The 17,279-nt window shown below is 36.4% G+C and overlaps 1 protein-coding gene across 1 annotated transcript in view; it reads right to left on the reverse strand.

The window, feature by feature from the left end:
• Window positions 1–17,279, reverse strand: part of LOC6641036 — a 77,427-nt gene that overhangs the window by 16,314 nt on the left and 43,834 nt on the right. The window contains exons 2-5 of the mRNA XM_015178644.3: window positions 11,190–11,482; window positions 10,872–11,015; window positions 4,175–4,281; window positions 1,645–1,818 (exon numbers count right to left, since the gene is read on the reverse strand). Coding sequence (XP_015034130.2) covers window positions 1,645–1,818; window positions 4,175–4,281; window positions 10,872–11,015; window positions 11,190–11,482 — 718 coding nt within the window. The remainder of the gene's footprint in view (window positions 1–1,644; window positions 1,819–4,174; window positions 4,282–10,871; window positions 11,016–11,189; window positions 11,483–17,279) is intronic.

Consider the following 17,279-nt stretch of genomic DNA (forward strand, 5'->3'; position numbering starts at 1 on the left):
GTTTCCTCAACCCGATATTCTGGCCCATCCAAATGTGAAATTGTTTATCACCCATGGCGGACTTTTAAGCTCCATGGAGAGTGTGTATTTTGGTAAACCATTGTTGGGTCTGCCCATTTTCTTTGACCAGCATTTGAATGTGCAACGATCTAGTCGTATGGGCATCGGTCTTGGCTTAGATTTACAAAATCTAAGTGCCAAAGAATTATCCAAAAGCATCCACACGCTGCTCACCACGCCCAGTTATGCCCGTAATGCGGCTCTTATCGCCGAGCGTTATCGCGATCAACCGGAACCTGCTCTGGATCGTGCTATCTGGTGGACCGAATATATTCTTCGCCATAAAGGTGCTCCACACATGCGAGCCGCATCCAGAGATATGAGTTTCATTCAACATCACAGTCTCGATACATTAGCTGTTTTATTGTGTGTTCCCCTGATAATATTGCTTATAACTTCGTTTATCATCATTCGGGTCCTTCAGTGCGTCATTGGTAGCGAATTCAAATCTCAGCAACAGAAAAAGAAACAGCATTAAAAGTCCATACATAATGGAATTTGCAATGAGAAGAGGCTTTAGAAAATAATTATATTTTTCCAAAAATAAACAAGAAACAAGTTTTAAATACTGAGTTTGAATATTGAAAAATATATATTATTTTATGTAAAATATGATGGTTATATTTTATTTTATGAAGCTATTAAGCAGATACCAGGAGTTCAAATCAAAAGAAAAGGATATTTTATAACATTTTCGTTTTCGTAACTACTTTTGTGTTTTCCCTTCAAAAAGACAATTGAAGCTTTAAGCGGAATTGATTTATATTGGAAATGTATGTTCGCCGTCGCATGGAATGCAATAATAATTGTGATGGATTATATCTGACTAGTTGCTGCTGCTATTTAAGCCATCCATACAGCCTTCTGTTTGGCCATGTCACAAAACCCTTAGGTTTTCCTGTCTCTTTGGCTTTTATATAACCATTATACCAAACATAGACAATTTCATCATTTTGGCATTAATAATACAAAGCACTTGCACCGCAAAATTCGTTCGACAACTCCAACTCCGACTGCAACTCTTCTGTGCCGTGGTTCTTTGCCTCTACCCATCTCCTTCCCACTCAAAACGTAATCCTTTAGCCAATTTTCAATGCAGAGAGACAGATAGACAGACAGTAGGACAGACAGGCAGACAGATCGACACAAAGTGCAAGCCAGAAAGCAGGATACCAAGTGAAGTCAGGCTCGAGGAGAGAGAGTGGAAAGGAGAGTCGTGCAGGAGTCGCGCCTGACATGTCGCCAACGTTTTCCAGCAAATTGGTGCCAATTTTTCGACGAACGCTCTGTCAAATTGTCATTGTCAGCATGCCAAATGCATTACAAAAGCAACAACAAATGGAAGGGGGAAAATTGTGAATCGGCGTGCCAGAATGACAAATTACAGGCTGCCTGTGTATATATGTATGTGTGTCTGTGGACAATATGTGTGTGTGCAATGTGTGTGTATGTGTGCAAAGTTAATGCTAATTTCTCTTGCATAACATTCAGTTTTGGTCCTTTTTTGCTGCTGCTGATTTTTGCACATATTTTTTTCCATTCTTTCACGTCGTTTTTTTTTTCTTCTTCTTTTTGGCAACTTACCTTTGACCATCCACAGCAAATTGCTCGTTTTGCAGATATAATTTAATATAGGGCTGTCGTGTATGCAATTTATAGCGACAATTGAGGGCACGTGGATATAGACCAGGATATGCTGGTGATTGTACATAGCAAGTTTGCAGACGACAATCACGATATTCCCTTTCACAGTAGGAGCTGCAAGTCATAGAAGAGGGAGATAGAGAGAGGAAAAGTAAAATTAAATTAGTTGAAAATTGCAAATAAAACTCCCCCAATAAATGTCCTCGAAAGGAAAATAGGCCCACACACACACACACACACACACATATACAGCCAAAGCGACTGAGCGCGAGAGAGAGTGAGAGAATGAGAAAGAAAAACGGAAACAACAAAGCCAGAAAATTGTGTTCACTGACTTGGAAATCCCCCATTTCTTTCTCAATATCTTGTAAAATTGTTGTTAAATTACAAAACAGCAACGACAAAAAAAAAACACAACTGAAACTGGATTGAGTTTTTGGGTCTAGGGGTTTCTCGTGCGCGTATAATTTTCAATTTGTTTAAGTAAAACAAACGCAAATCATTCAGCTTTGAAGCCGAAGTCTTGCATAAATATGATTACCATTTTCGTATTTTCTTTTCTGCTCAGTATTTTTCTTTTCTTTTTTTTTTTGCACTCTTTTGCCTTGGCAATTTGCTTTTCATTTGCGCTTTGGTTTTGGTTAAGGTTTCCTTTTATTTTTATCATAGGGTAAAGATGGGCATATAAAGAGCCCCGAAATGTAGGCAATATAAAGTGTGCAAATCTTTTAACCGTCGAAGACTTAAGAGTGCAGAAAGGGCAGAAAGTATCGATATTTTATAAAACCATTAATATCTCTTACAATCAGTAAATCATAATAAATTTCCAAAATTATCAAAAACTATTAGTTTTCATAATTTCTTTATTTATAACATTAAAAACTTAAGAGTCTTAGATCGTTAATCGTCACTAGATGCGAAGTTCGATTAAGGATTATCGATAACTAAAATTGGATTTTAAGTTCTTTGAAGATCTGATTGTGTTTCCAACCAGGAAAAACCATGTCTATATTTTCTGAATGAGATATAGATTTACTGGCATAATTCGATATGTTAAAAACGATAAAAGCCTCCGTGTCAGCCTTCACCTGCCTATTAAGAGACGATCAAATGGTAATTTTTTTAGACATGATACAGGAAAAGATATAATTTCCTTAACAATTTGGCTGATATCTGTATCTAAACTATCCAAAATTCAACATTTACAATCTTCCACATATGTGGAATTTTTGGGTTTGCTTTGGAATCGTTTTTTAACTTATTTAACTTATTTTGAGCTAAATAATTTAAATCAATATTGAACATAATTTAGTAAATATGAAAGGAGACTGCAGTGATCCTGACTTTAGATAGGAGAAGATTTAAAAGTGAGGAACTAACCCTAGTAAGCAAAATAAAAAAAACACAAAGCTCAGTCTATTGCTGTTGCCTTTAAAACTAAGTAAAATTAAAAATGTTCTCTCTTTAAATCTCCATTTCAAAATGGTATTCCCTAGTCGATGCCCTAGCTTAACGGTTGGTCACTTTTTTCGTTGTGTTTGCCTGTGTGGGCGTTAGCTTTTGGGGTGTCGATGCGCGTGACCGCAAAATTAGCATAAAAATCATATTGGCTAGCTAAGGGAATTTCTGTCCTATGCCTCTTAGCCTTGCCTTTTTTCCTTTATCTTTTTCTTGTTAGCTTTCTCTGTTTTTGATGAGATCTTTAAAGCGTTTATAACTCAATGCCCCTTCCGACCTCAACAAAAAAAAAAAGAAAAACTTTTATCTTTGATTTCGCTTTGGCCTTTTAAAGAAAAACTGCCTACTTGGTAACAACTTTTCGATTATTCGGCAAAAAACCTTTCTCGCTCTACTCACTCGTATATGCATGGACAAATATCAATGGATAAATCTTTTGCTTAAAACTTGCAACTTATTTTATTAAGATAAAAACTTTCAACTCGACAGCAAAAGGCATGAAAAAAACGAAATCAAAGAAACCAAAACGAAAAAAAAGAATCAAATAAAATTTAATGTCTGCAAAGTTTTTTCCATCGTCGTCGTCGCGAGTTTATGCTTGCCGCAGTGCAGAAAAAAAGAAGGAATTTCACTCCCCTTTCCCCTCATGCCCAGCTTTAGCCTTCAACTCCAAAAATTCAACATCGTCCTCGCTCATCTGTTTCTGTCTCTTTGCCCCTCCATTTGGTGTTTTTTTTTATCCAAATTGTAATTCAATTTTATGCGACCTTCTGTTACCGAAATCCCTCGCCTCATCTTACACTCTCCCGCGCCGGCACTCCGGGGGCACTAGGACACTTCTTGCTCGCATATGATTATGAAATGCCCGTTGACAACAAGGACATTTGAGTGTCGTGTCGTTTCGTTTCGTTTCGTTTCGTGATGTTATAATAAAATTAGATTAACGCTTCGATGGCTACAAAGTAGTATATAAGCCCCTTGAAAAACCAATCTCCCCCCATTGGGAACTTACCCTTGGACAACTTCACCGCGACGATTTGGATATAATTCCGGATGTTGGCCATATCGTAAATAGACTTCGGTTTGTTGTTCAGCGCGTGAATCGAATGTGAAATAGGTCTGCAATGAGTAGAGAGAGAGAAAGAGAGAGAGAGAGAGGTGAGTAAATGGTTTCCATTTCATTTTCTATCGAGGCAAATCACGTCCTCCCTCGTCCTGTTTGTTTACGTTAAACTGCATCCCATTAGTAGCCATGGATGCTGATGAATTTTGTCGATTTTCCCCTCAAACCAAATGTGGAACGGGGGCCACGTTTCACTCAATGTGTGTTTCGGTTCCTCCTTCTGTCAGACAATTGCATGTTTCGCATTGAACCGCCCGAACCCCTCCGGGTTACCCTTCCTGTCGACGCGGTCTTTTCTCTGTTAATGCCCCAGCCATGAAAATGCGCAATGTCAGTTTCGACGAAGACATTTTGCGTTTTTGTCCTTGTTTCCCCATGTTCTCGTCATCTAGCGGGTTTGCCGCCTCCGTGTATTTGCTCTGATGTGTTTTCTTGTTGCTGTGTGCAATGTGCGTATGGCTTCTGCTGCTGCTGTTGCTGCTGCTGCTGGCTCTGTGCCTCATCAACACTAATGACGTGCTGCACTGACGTAGGCGTGCTGGGCATGAACAGCAAGCAGCAGCAGCAGCAACAACTCATACAACTCGTCAGAGTTGTTTTCTGTTTGCCGTGTGCTGAGCCAACCAGCTCGGAAAACTTTCAAACAATGCGGCTTAAACTCCAAATTGCAGGTGTTTCTTTAAAAGGCGTAGTTTGTCATTTGTCATCGTTGCATTGCAATTACAACACTTGTTTCTAATTGGTATCTAACTAATGCATCGTTTATTTGAAGTTTTTAAATGGCAATGGGTGAAAATATTTTAGTAATGTTTATATTTCTTAGTTAATAAATTGTCACTCTATAAGAGTTGTTGGTTTTTTGTTTCTTATCGAGAGATATTAATTGTTGTACAATTAGGTTAATAATTATTCTGTAACGTGGTTTCATCGTGGATAATGTAAAGGTTATGAAAAAAGTCATTCACTCACAACTCACAAAAAAAAAGGTTCGACATTTAAATAGCTTATTTCTTTGTTCAAAAAAATTTAATCAAAATCGTTTTTGTTTTTTGAATTATTTAAACATTTATCTAGTTAATCGTTTTCGATAATACACTTTTTAATTTACAGTCAAACTAACAAAAACTTTGTTTCTTTGCAATCTACAATCAAAGGCAAACGTTCCTCAATTGATTGGTTGCAAATTTGTGTGTGTTTAGTTTGGATTGTAATTTCAATTTGCAATTATGTATTAAATAGATAACCAAAAGCCATTTCCTTATATGGCACAAATGGTAACTGGCAATGTAACGGCCAGGCAATAATGCCACAAGTTATCATCATCATAATCATCATCGTCGTCAACGGTATGATAACCGCAACTATGATTTCTAGCCGGTCTCCTCTCTCTCTCCCTGTCGTGTATCCTGTGCCGTGTGTCCTGGCGGCAATGCCACCTCAGGTCTAACCGAATTGTGGACGTAGGTGTGTGTGGGTGTGTGTGAGTGTGAGTGTGTGTGTGTACGGCACACAGATGGGCGTAATGCACATGTCAATATTAAATGCGTTACCGGCGTCAATGACGTTAGCGCCACTTAACGATGTGAACAATGGTCGAAGCGTGTACCGCATTCAGGACCCAGGACCCAGGACCACTTTCAGTGAGACAGAATGATGCCAGGTTTCCATTTCGCTATCTGTCTACCTCTATGTCTCTCTCTCTCTTTCTCCTTCTGCCTTTTAGTGTGCAACTTTAAATGCATTGAATCTTTTTCACATGTGCAAGCTCTTGTGTCCAACATGAGTTCATATCCATATCCACATACATGCATCTGCATGACGATGCCCCACCAACCAATCTTTTTCGATATATCGGCAACATTCTTGTTGTTTTTGTTGTTGTTGCTGCTGTTGTCTGTGTCCTCCTCTTCCATCCTGTGACAAATTTGTGCTCGAATAAATTAAAAAATCATTTCGCATTTCACATTTTCGCAGCTGGCAATTTGGTAAAATTATTTTTGATTTATTTTCGGACATTGAATTTATGTTAATGCGAAATTGTTTGTGGAGGATAATAAAATGAGGCACGGAATAAATGCATTTCACCCCCGCTCTCTCCTTCCCACCCTTCGGTTGCTAGCTACTATGTATTATTTGTATATATATTATAAACTCAGTCTGATTCTCTATCAGAAATAAAAAAAAAAACATTTCCAACGCGCCAAATAAGTGGCAAGAAGGAAGCTCGACAAAATCTGCGTAGCGCAACGGTGTGGAGGAGGATGATGGCAGAAAAAAAAACAAAGCGCAGCATCCGCCAACTTGCCAGGCCAGCGGAAACAGGAGTGGAGAGTCTGAGGGGAGAAGTAAAGGAAGACAGTAGAGTTTTTCATAAATATTTATGACTCCATTAAGGTGTGCATAAGACACTCTAGAGGGTGCGCCCTATGTAGCGGGTTGTCTGCCACATTCTTTTTCTCTTCCCCTCTTTCTCTCTCTCTCTCTCTATGTCTGTCTGTCTGTCGCTATCTATCTCTTTCGTATGGAGTTGGTGGGAAGCTTTAGTTTTTGTTATGTTTCTACTGTTTACGCTTCATGCAACGTGTTGTTGCTGCTCTTGTTGTTGCTGTTGTGTAAGCTGGTCATGAAGTTAAGCTCACTGGTAAAGCCAATCGGTTGCATTGACTGTGCTTTGGAAGTCATTGAAAGAGCAACGCCGTAGAGAGAAAGAGAGTGAGAGAGATATGGAGAAAACAGATACGTAGTGAGAAGAAGAATAATGTTCAGCTTTGTGGGTATGTGATGAAAGGGTTCCTCTCTTATCCTTTTCCTTGCCTTTGCTCCTGTTAATCTCGGAATGAAATGAAATCTTGATCTATGAGAATTTGAACCGAAGGTTAAATGAAAGTGAAGAGAAAAATGAGCTGTGGACACAGATTGATGCAGTGGAAAAAAGGGAATGATAGAAATAGAATTTTTTCCAAGCTGTAGATGCATAACAAGATCTCCAAGAGGAAGAAATGACTATATAGGAGATGTTAATGGAAGATAGAATCAAAACATAGGCTTACAAATGATGTCACAAAGAGAATAGAGAATAAGAAAAATTGTTCATCGATGAAATGAGAAAGATTCCGATAATGATAAAGTGATGGAAGTCCAACTGATATATATATATTTAAAACAGTTCTATTTTCAAAAGTGAACCAATTAACCTCAAGAAAGTTACAAACACCATACTTAGTGCCAAAATGTGAAGCAATTTTAATATAATTTTTAAACACTCTACTCTACTTGATTCTAGAATAGGACTAGGAAATCCTGTACCCGTGTATTTTTATTACCTTTAGTCGGGCAACTTTGTCAAATCTTTGAGAAATAAATATTTAAATATATAAAATTAAAAATTGAATTACGATTAAAATTAATAAACCGATTAAGAAAATTACACACTTAAATCAGAAACAGGGGAGAGAAATTCATAAGAAATTACCGAAATAAACCTTAATCTACACCTTAAATAAATAACTTTTGTAAATAAATTTTATTAGCATTTTTAAATTCAACTCCAAAATGCGTCTAAATTTTATTTTAATATTCAAAAATACATTTCGTTATCTTGACAAAAATAAAAACCAAAATTTTGATGATAAATTCACTTGAACTTTTTGTCCATTATAAATATTAAAATTCCTTTGTATGACATAAAGAAGTTATCTCTCATTTTATAAATGCAAATACCGCATCAAAAACGCAGCAGCGCAGCAAAATCAGAGGACAACAGGAACGACAAAAAAAAAGAAGAAAAAAACATAAAATATATATACACACATACATACATATATTTCAGAATTCAAGTTGGGAACTGAAATTCACAGATACATATATATGTACATATAATAAACCTGCAACTGCAATGAGGACAACGACGACAAGAATGACGTTGAGAAGGGAGTAGAAGGACGACGATGATGATGGCGGCAGCAAGTCGCCAAACCGACACATAGACAGAGGCCAGACAACTAGAGGCACAGAAATTGATGGAGAGGGAGGAGTATAAGGCAAAAGGACACCCACGCCCAGGCCATAGACGATGTGTACATACTTTGCCTGAATAATGCATGCAAAAAAAAGGAAAAAACGTACCAAGAAGAAAGGAGGAAACAAAAAAAATAAAAGATATACCATACCGATGTGTGTGTGTTTGGGTATGTGTGTGAGAGTGTGCCTGGCACACTAAGTGCGAAAGTGAGTTGCATAGATGCAGCCAAGCAGATAGAGCAACATGGGTCACAGCAGCAACAGCAACAGCAACGAAAAATAAAAATGTATATAGTAAAAATAAAATAAGAATAAAGACCAAGAGGATGTTGCACAGTGGTCCAAAATTGGACCACAAAATAACTCTAGACATCAAACAAATGATATAATAATATACTCTTAGCTCTGAATAATTTAGCTATAATCTTTTTATAAATTTGTGTTTGTCTTCAGAAGAATCAACGAGTTGGACACATATTTTAAGAAGCATATTATGACTTCTTTAAATCAAACTTCATCATGACTTTACATAATAACCTAATACAATTGCCGTTGACATTTTGTCACATATATTTTCCAGTTTTTGAAAGAATCCTTTCTTGTTCAAAATATATCGTTAGAAGTTTGCTACAATCGATGAATCTTAAAACGATAATATTTTTTAAAAAAATATTGCCAATACCAATACAATTTCAACACACAAAGCATCGATCGTCAGCGTACATTGATTAATTAACTCTTAATAAAAAAAGGAAAACCGAAACTGGTAACTGAAAATGAATGAAACTGAAATGAATTAAAATGCAACAAAAAATGCTAATTAAATGAACAGAAACATGAATCCAATTTTGGTTAGTTGCAAATTACCTTTAATTTAACATGAAAATCTGCATAAATTGTGTTTACCAAATAAACTTTTTTTGAGGTATAATGGGAGACAGCTTATGTTGTTGAACCAAAACCAGACAATGCTATATAAATACATATGTATGTATGTATGTATTTATGTACATATGAACCTAATGGAAGGCTCAGTGTAGAGTTTTTTAGAGTTGAAACCCCGATTTAGGTGGCTTTTTTCTATAAAGCAATACTGAAAATAGTAGTTGCATATATGATAATAGAAAGAATGGTAGACTGTTTCACATGATGGTCTTTTGTAGATAGATTAGTATAACTACCAATTGGCCATATTAGTCGCTTTCTGACACCTATTAAATAGAACCTGCTTTTTACAAAAAATATTGAAAACTTTCATGTAAAATAATCTAAAGGCTTTAAACCTTGAATTTCTTGTCTTCGCTGCTTTGATATCCAAATAATAACACTTCAAGGTCAACAATAATTTTTTTTATAACCAAACAAAGGAAACTTGAAATTTTGAGTACAGTTCCAACGAATTTGTTTCAATATATATAAAAAAAGCTTCTTCTCAATATGCACTCCTTATTTTAGCAGAGAAATAGTTTTAATTTAAGTCCCTTTTTACAAAAAAAAAAAAACTCTATTCCGTTTTAAAAAAAGTATTTTTAATAAATCTTAAGTTTTATAATCTAATACTAAAAATTTTCAAACATAAAAATTTAGTCTATTTGGATATAAGAAAGGTAAAAACTAATTTAATGTCGTTTTGCTGCACTGTTTTACTATTTAAATTTATTTTAAATTTATTTGTACAAAAACATACATAAGAAATTCAATTATTTTAAAGAAAGTAAAATCTGTGACTAAATTACAGATCCCAAATTTTATACTAGTTCCCTTTCTCACAATTTTAGTCCACTGTCAATTGAGAACGACGACGACAGCAGCTAAGGAAGAAGAGTTGTGTGCTGTAATATTTTCTTTAAATTATGTGATAAATATAAATATATGTATGCATGCTTGTATGTATGATGGACCTGTGTCCCTGTGTGCGTGTGCGTATGTGTTGGCATGGATATGCCAAAAGAAGAAGAGTAAAAGGCAAACGAAACGGAAAAAAAAACAGGACGAGCAGCATCAGCAGGACTAAGAAGAATGACGAAGAATGCAATGGTTTATTAGTGTAAGTGCGTTGGCGGCGACACCAAGACCCGTACAAGGTCTGCCATGTGAATCTCCTCCACCCCCGTCCCAGCCTTTTTTTCTGGCTGCCGCTGCTCCAGTAATTGCAATTCTCTGGAGTTTCCTTTCTTCAGCTTCACTTCGGTTTTTTTTTCCCCCTTTTTTATAAATGAAGTTTAGAACTAAAGGTGTGTTGACTCAAACTGGGGAATTTCAATAAGGGCTTTGCTTGGTGCCAAAGGTCTTTAGACACCCAACCCGAGAGAAAAGGGTTAATAACGCAACATAACTGAGAAAATTGTGTGAGGATTATAGCATGTTATGTGTATTCATGGCATTAAGCAGCAGCAGAAAATGTTAAAGATATTGTAACGTAGATTTAACTAGAGTTATTCCTGGAAAACTTCTGCTCGTCAGTGCGAAAATTTATTCAACATACTCCCATCCAATTTAAATAATTTCTGCACTTAGATTTCTTTTCTTTCTTAAATACTTTTGTATGGAAATTGAATTGCATTACCTGATCCGTAAAGTTATCCGTATGGAAGAGCACCTTCACATAGCTTGTCTCGCTGATGAATGTCTGCGGTTGTTCGGCTTCGCCACAGAACATTCCTGGCTCCCGACGATTGGACACATCCGTCTTGGCATTGCCATCAACAATCTGTGGAACAGGAAAAACAGAAGTTGAGATGGAAGAGAATCAAATACTGCCTGAATTCGCACAGGCCAAAACCATAAAAGTGTCACATAAGTCATCATTTAACTTCCACACATATGGAGTAATAAATTAGTTTTCAACCACATAACCGCCATCTAACCAAACCGAACCACCCACCTGCAAATAGCCACCCTCGCAGTGTGTGGCATTCAGCAATTGTCCCACTTTGAATTTCTTGAAGCGCAATCGGAGCACAAAATCACGGGGAGCTCCTTTCAGGGTGCGAAAGCGATACCAGCATGTAAGTGGACGTCCCACATTCTGATTGCTAACCTCCGGCGAGCTAATGTCCTCGAATATGTCCACAGTTTTATTGCAATGGTCTTTGGATATATCTGATGAGCTGCCACCACCGCCGCCACCACCCCCGCCGCCGCCGCCGCCTCCACCACCGCCAGAGCCACTGCCACCTAATGGAAAGAAAGGAATAAAAAAAGACAGAGTCAATTAATTAAGTGGGCAAGAGTAATACATAATAGATATATGGAAAGTGGAGATGGCACTTTGCTGGCAACTTCACTTAAATCGAAACTCACATCGTATACTTCTCTGAAGTCTTATCTCTAAAACAAAAGGCTATTTTTATGTATTTCTAAGAAGGAATGCTTTCTATTAGATAAGCCCAGAGGAAGCTTAAGTTAATTAATGAATGGCCCCCTAATGATTAATCATTTACTCAAAAATTTAACAATTCCCCCAACTTAATATTATATTAATGTGTTTTTGATAAAATGAATAATGACTAGAAAAGTCTCTTAAGAGACTACAACATAAATTTATTTTTGGCATAGAAACAAAAAACTATTTCACATATTTCTTTTAGCAAAGTTAGCTCTGTAATCTCGGTAATCTCTTCTTGGAAAAAGATTATTTAATTGCTATTTCTTATTTATTTTCGTGATAGACTTGGCAAAAGAACTTAATTTTGTTTTTTTTTTATGGGTTTCTAGATTATTATAATATGAAGCTGACCTCTAAAATATTGATAATGAAGTTTTAGAAGTTTTTAGAAATTGAAATTAAATGTGAAAATTTAACACAAATTCAGCACAAGTTTTTTAAACTTTTGACTTTGCTAAGCAGAATCTTCTGCGGTCCTTGAGAAGGGGTAACAATTGTTTTCATTTTCTTTTATAAGCATATAAATCTGAACAAATTCTTGAAATAGCTATACACACAACCTACTTATTTTTTCCTTTCCCGAAAATGACCTGCTCATTGGAAAGATTAAAATTGATTTACTTTCTGATTGACTAATATTTTGTTGGATTTCAACAGAATGAATCATTTATTTGCTGAAAATATATGTACGTTATCTCTTCTTCAGAATTTAATCATATTTAGTTTATTAAATCTGTCATATCAGTTTAATATATTTACTTTTCGCGTAAATTAAAATGACACGTGGTTATCTCTATCTGGAGTAGTTCTCTAGTTAGATTGGTTTCTAGTTTCATGAGACTGTGTTTTAGCCGGCTTGAGGTTATTAAAGGTAAGCAGGTGTCTGGATAAAGCTATTTCAAGAACAACCATGTATCATTATCAGACATTGCTAAGAAAACTAGAGTTGAAAACGTCTTACCATATCTTCAAAGCTAAACTGCGGATTTCACCTTTTTTATGTGCAAGGGCGCAATCAGAATTAGTGTAAAGGGCCTTAAGCAATTAACGATGATCATACCAAATTATTTTGGGTATAGTTTATTATTACACATATATTTAAAAATTACATTTTTGATCTCTTTAATTGCAGCTTTATTGTTTTAAATTCAGTAATTGCACAATTTGGAAATAAAATATATAAAACTTTTAATCATTCTATATATCTTTTTTAAAAATTAAATTGAACTTGTATGTATTTATTTCCAGTTGTGACATTCAACTTGTATTTTTTATTTAAATAACATCATTTTCAAATATTCATAAAAATTCTCTTTTTTTATTACTTTTATAAAGTTTGTCGACACAAAGTTTTTAAGTATTAATTATCCGATGAATAAGACGGCTGTTGATGCAACGGAAGAAGCTGCCAATTCACTAGTTGCCTGTACTGCTGGCAGATATCGTATTTGAGATATAGGTTTCATTTCTTGAACGTAATTGGGTTCTGGGTAACGCACTGGTTGACCACTATTATTTGATTGTGAATACTTGTAACCATTAGTAATTTGATCCCGTACTTTATTCATTATTGGTTTTGAATAGACTCGTGCTCGTTGGAACATGTAATTATCCTCTTGTGGTGTAGGAATTCCAGAATAGGCTCCGGCTCCAGCACCGCCCCCATTGTATACAGAAATATGGGCAGCATTGGTTAGTCCTTTGAATCCTCCAAAAAATAACATTGCCAATATCATGGCAAAAATAAGTGAATATTTTGCCATTGCTAAAGCTTATCCGCAACCACACACGTCCAGTGGTTTTAAAAAATGATTATTATTTCATAATTCACTTTCGCTTTTTATAGTAAATCGCGTACAAATAATGAGATTGGACTTTGACTTTTTCAAGGCGATTACTTGTTCACTTTGTTCTTAGACTTGTATTTTTTTCAGTGATAAGAGATTGAACTTTAATTTGTTCAATTTCAGGATCAACAAATATAGGACTATGTATGGGAATTTCTCTACGATTACTGCCTATACGAGAGAGATGTCCCTCAACACTAACAACAACCACTCTCTCGGGGTTATGGTCTATGGGTTATGGGCATAATTACGGACACGACAGATCTAACACCAAGAAATCAGATAAAATATCTTGAATAGATTATAGACTGTGCCTATTGGAGTTGGATAACTTTGGATTTTTTTCAGTTGTGGTGGTTGCCTTGGAAAAGCTTCTGCCGAAAATGCAAAGAAGGGCATTCCTTTGCATAACTCAGAACCACTCTTAATAAGACCTTGGAAATGCCATTCTAGCCGAAAATTTTGGCGAGCAAGACAGCACATCGTCTAGCCTTGGCAGCGATGAGACATAGTTACCTGGGATACCATTCACCGATCTCGCTTTAGGATTTGGCCAAACGTACACTCTAGCAGCTCTTGGCTTTTGCCAGACATACGCATATCTTATAAGATATAAGCCCCCGCTAGGTATACTGCAAATCCGGCAACACTATGTCGGACTCCAAATCGATATCCATCGGCTGAACGTACTCTTTAAATTTCATTAGAAGTGTTATTTCGACTTTATTAGATTATACTTGTTTGTTTTTCAGAGTTATAATTGGAACTGTAATTTTTTCAGTTGATTGGAACTGTAATTTTTTAAGTCGACGATTGTACTTTGACGTTTCCTTTTGTCAGAGATATGGAAGTGAACTTTAACTTTTTCAAGTCGATTGGATTCATAGAAACAGCATCATAACAATAAACATAATGAAAATAATAGACCATCAACATCACTGTCACAAGATAATACAAATATGCGGTTTTATGGTGGGAGTAATAAAAATATTGAAATAGATAAATGTCCTTATTATGGAAGGATTAATGTACATAGACAGTTAGCGGATATAACACTTAATGAAAATGTAAAATGTGTAAGAAGTGATTTTAAGAACAACAATAATTATTTCGTTAGATTTCAACAGAATGAATCATTTATTTGTTGAATATATATGTACGTTCGCACATTATTGTCTCTTATTCAGAAATTTAATCTTATTTACTTTATAAAATTTGTCATTTTATTTCAAAAGATTAAATATTCTATTCCTATATTGCAGTATTGTCCATTTTTTTTTATTTTCTATTTACTTTTCACGTAAATTAGAATGACACGTGGTCATCTCTAGCTGAAGTAGCAATGTTACCTAACACAGTGGTAAAAAGTCCTGCGGCCGTTGAAATTCATTGTGCTTAATTTATACAGCGAAATGCATAAATGACAAAAGGACATTGTGCTGAATTTGTAATTCAAGTCTGAGTCTGGCTGTCGACAACGACGATGATGAGAAGATGGTGGGAAGAGAAGAAGCATCTCCTCCCACACACAAATGCAAAAGACGCAGACGTAGTCGTTGTCCCTGACTGTGACAAAGGTCCTTCCGTGACTATGACTCCCCCAAGCAGCTGCTTCCCTCCTCACCGCTCTATTACTTTTTATATATATATAGAAGGCAACGCGCGTAAAATTTTGAGCACGACTAAGATGAGTCTCGGGGTCTTGAGTCTCGAGTGTTTGTGTGTGTGTGTGTGTGTGGTTCTTCCTTATAAATTGCCCCAAACACAAGTGCAAGTCCTCCTTTATGTGTGTGTGTGTGTGTGTGAGAGTGTGTTTGGAGGGGATGTGTTTGCCTATAAAGAAATATCCAAGTGCCTGCTGAACTTTTTAATCAGCGACAGAGCCTTTTGTTTTCTTGCTATTTCGTTTCGTTTCATCGCGGGGACAATACGTGACCAACATTTTTTTTGTGATTGTTTTTTTTTTACTTTGCTTTTGTTTTATTTTATTTTTACTGATTTGGTATTTTAGTGTTGATTTGTGGCAACTCTTAGTTGAATTATGAATGACAATTGCTTTTTGTTTGTTTTCCTTCCTATTTCTCCTCTTTATGCTTTGTATGTGAGAGGAATAACGAAAATTTTATGTTGCCTACTTATTTGGGCTCGCGAAAACTTTAAGCATTCTTGGCATAATTATCTTTAACTTTCTACCTTTTTTCCTTACGCTTGTTTTAAAATTCCGCTTGATTATAATTGATATTAAGGTATTCATTATGCACGCCTCTAATTAAATCCGCAACTCAATCAACATCAACGACCTCATGACGCTGACGATTGGGAGGGAGAACTTCAAAAGGATTTCAAAGATTTCATATAGATTTCAAAGGACTCTCGCTTTACAGCTTAATCGATACCCAGGGAGTAGTGATATATATATATATAGAAAAAGAGCGGGACAGGGGAAGCATTTTGACAAACGCAATGCGCTTAGCTGCAAGCCAAAAACCCTGAAAGCCACCAAAAGCGCCAAAGGCAAACCACAAGCCAATGTGGCCGCCGCGTGGGAGAAACAGAGACAGACAGAGGGCTCAGCGTGTGCTCTATGGAGCAGAACAAGGATGTTATCCTGTGGTGGTTACCATTTCTTAGGCTTGGTTTCACAACACTAAGAAGAATATAACTAAATGGCTTTTGGCGACAAGACTGACAGAGAGATAGATTGAGAGTACGAGGGAGAGTTGGGGGCGAATAATAAATCTGTTTAATTTATCAGCGTTTCATTATGTAATACATTCTATGGAATGGCCATATAGCCACGCCTACACACACACACACACACAGAAATTTTCTCCCCTTATCAGTTTTCGGTAGTTCCCAGTCCAAAGATAAACAGCAATAGAGCGAAAGAGAATTCTTTGCCCTGTGCTTCTGGTTTCTGCAGCTGACTTTAGCTTGTATGTTTTCATGGTAATTAGCGGCGGCAACGTCAGCGACTTGGGGCAAGGTAAGAGGCAGTCTAATTTTGCTATTTGTATTGGCTGCTCGGAGGGATGGGCAAAAGTCGGTAAATTAATTTGACAGCCAAAGCGGAAGAGAAAGAGAAGGAGAACTGTGGCAAAATTGATGACCGATTTAAATGCCTTCAAATTGATAACGGAAAATTTTAGGTAAAATGTTGAGGAAAATTTCCACTTTGTTCTGATGATGAATTTTGAAGGTCGCGTGCACATATCATGATGCTCTTTGTCTGTGTGTGTGTTTCCACTTTAGTAAGAGGTCTTGGCTTGTGCATCATCAACAAAGCCATCACTCAGCCTGAGGCTTGACAGACACACAGAAAAGACAAAGACAAAGAGTGAGAGAGAGCGAGAAACAAAAAGAGAAAGATATACTGTGGGCTAGATCCATGATTTACACACTCCAAATGTCAAGGACTTAAAGGCAACTGTTGCGATTCACGAGTTAAGCCCAAGCTCTTTTCAGATGCTGGTACCCAAGTCCTTAATCTTCGTCTGGTAGTTCACACACACACACATACAAAAGGACGCACTGGGACACAACTATTGTCACATGCTTTTGATACGCCCACTAAAAAAGGGAAAAGAAGCATGGGCAAAGGGTTTAAAGGTTCAGCAGTAGTTGTTGTCGTAGTCGTAGCCAATAACTAGACTACAAGCTTCTCCATTAGCTAAGCTTTGCTGATTTTCAATGAGTGAGAATGTTGTTCAAATGTGGCTTGAAAAATTTTAAAAAAAAA

Source organism: Drosophila willistoni (genome assembly GCF_018902025.1).
Source record: "Drosophila willistoni isolate 14030-0811.24 chromosome 2L unlocalized genomic scaffold, UCI_dwil_1.1 Seg168, whole genome shotgun sequence".
NCBI classification, from domain to species: Eukaryota; Metazoa; Arthropoda; class Insecta; order Diptera; family Drosophilidae; genus Drosophila; species Drosophila willistoni.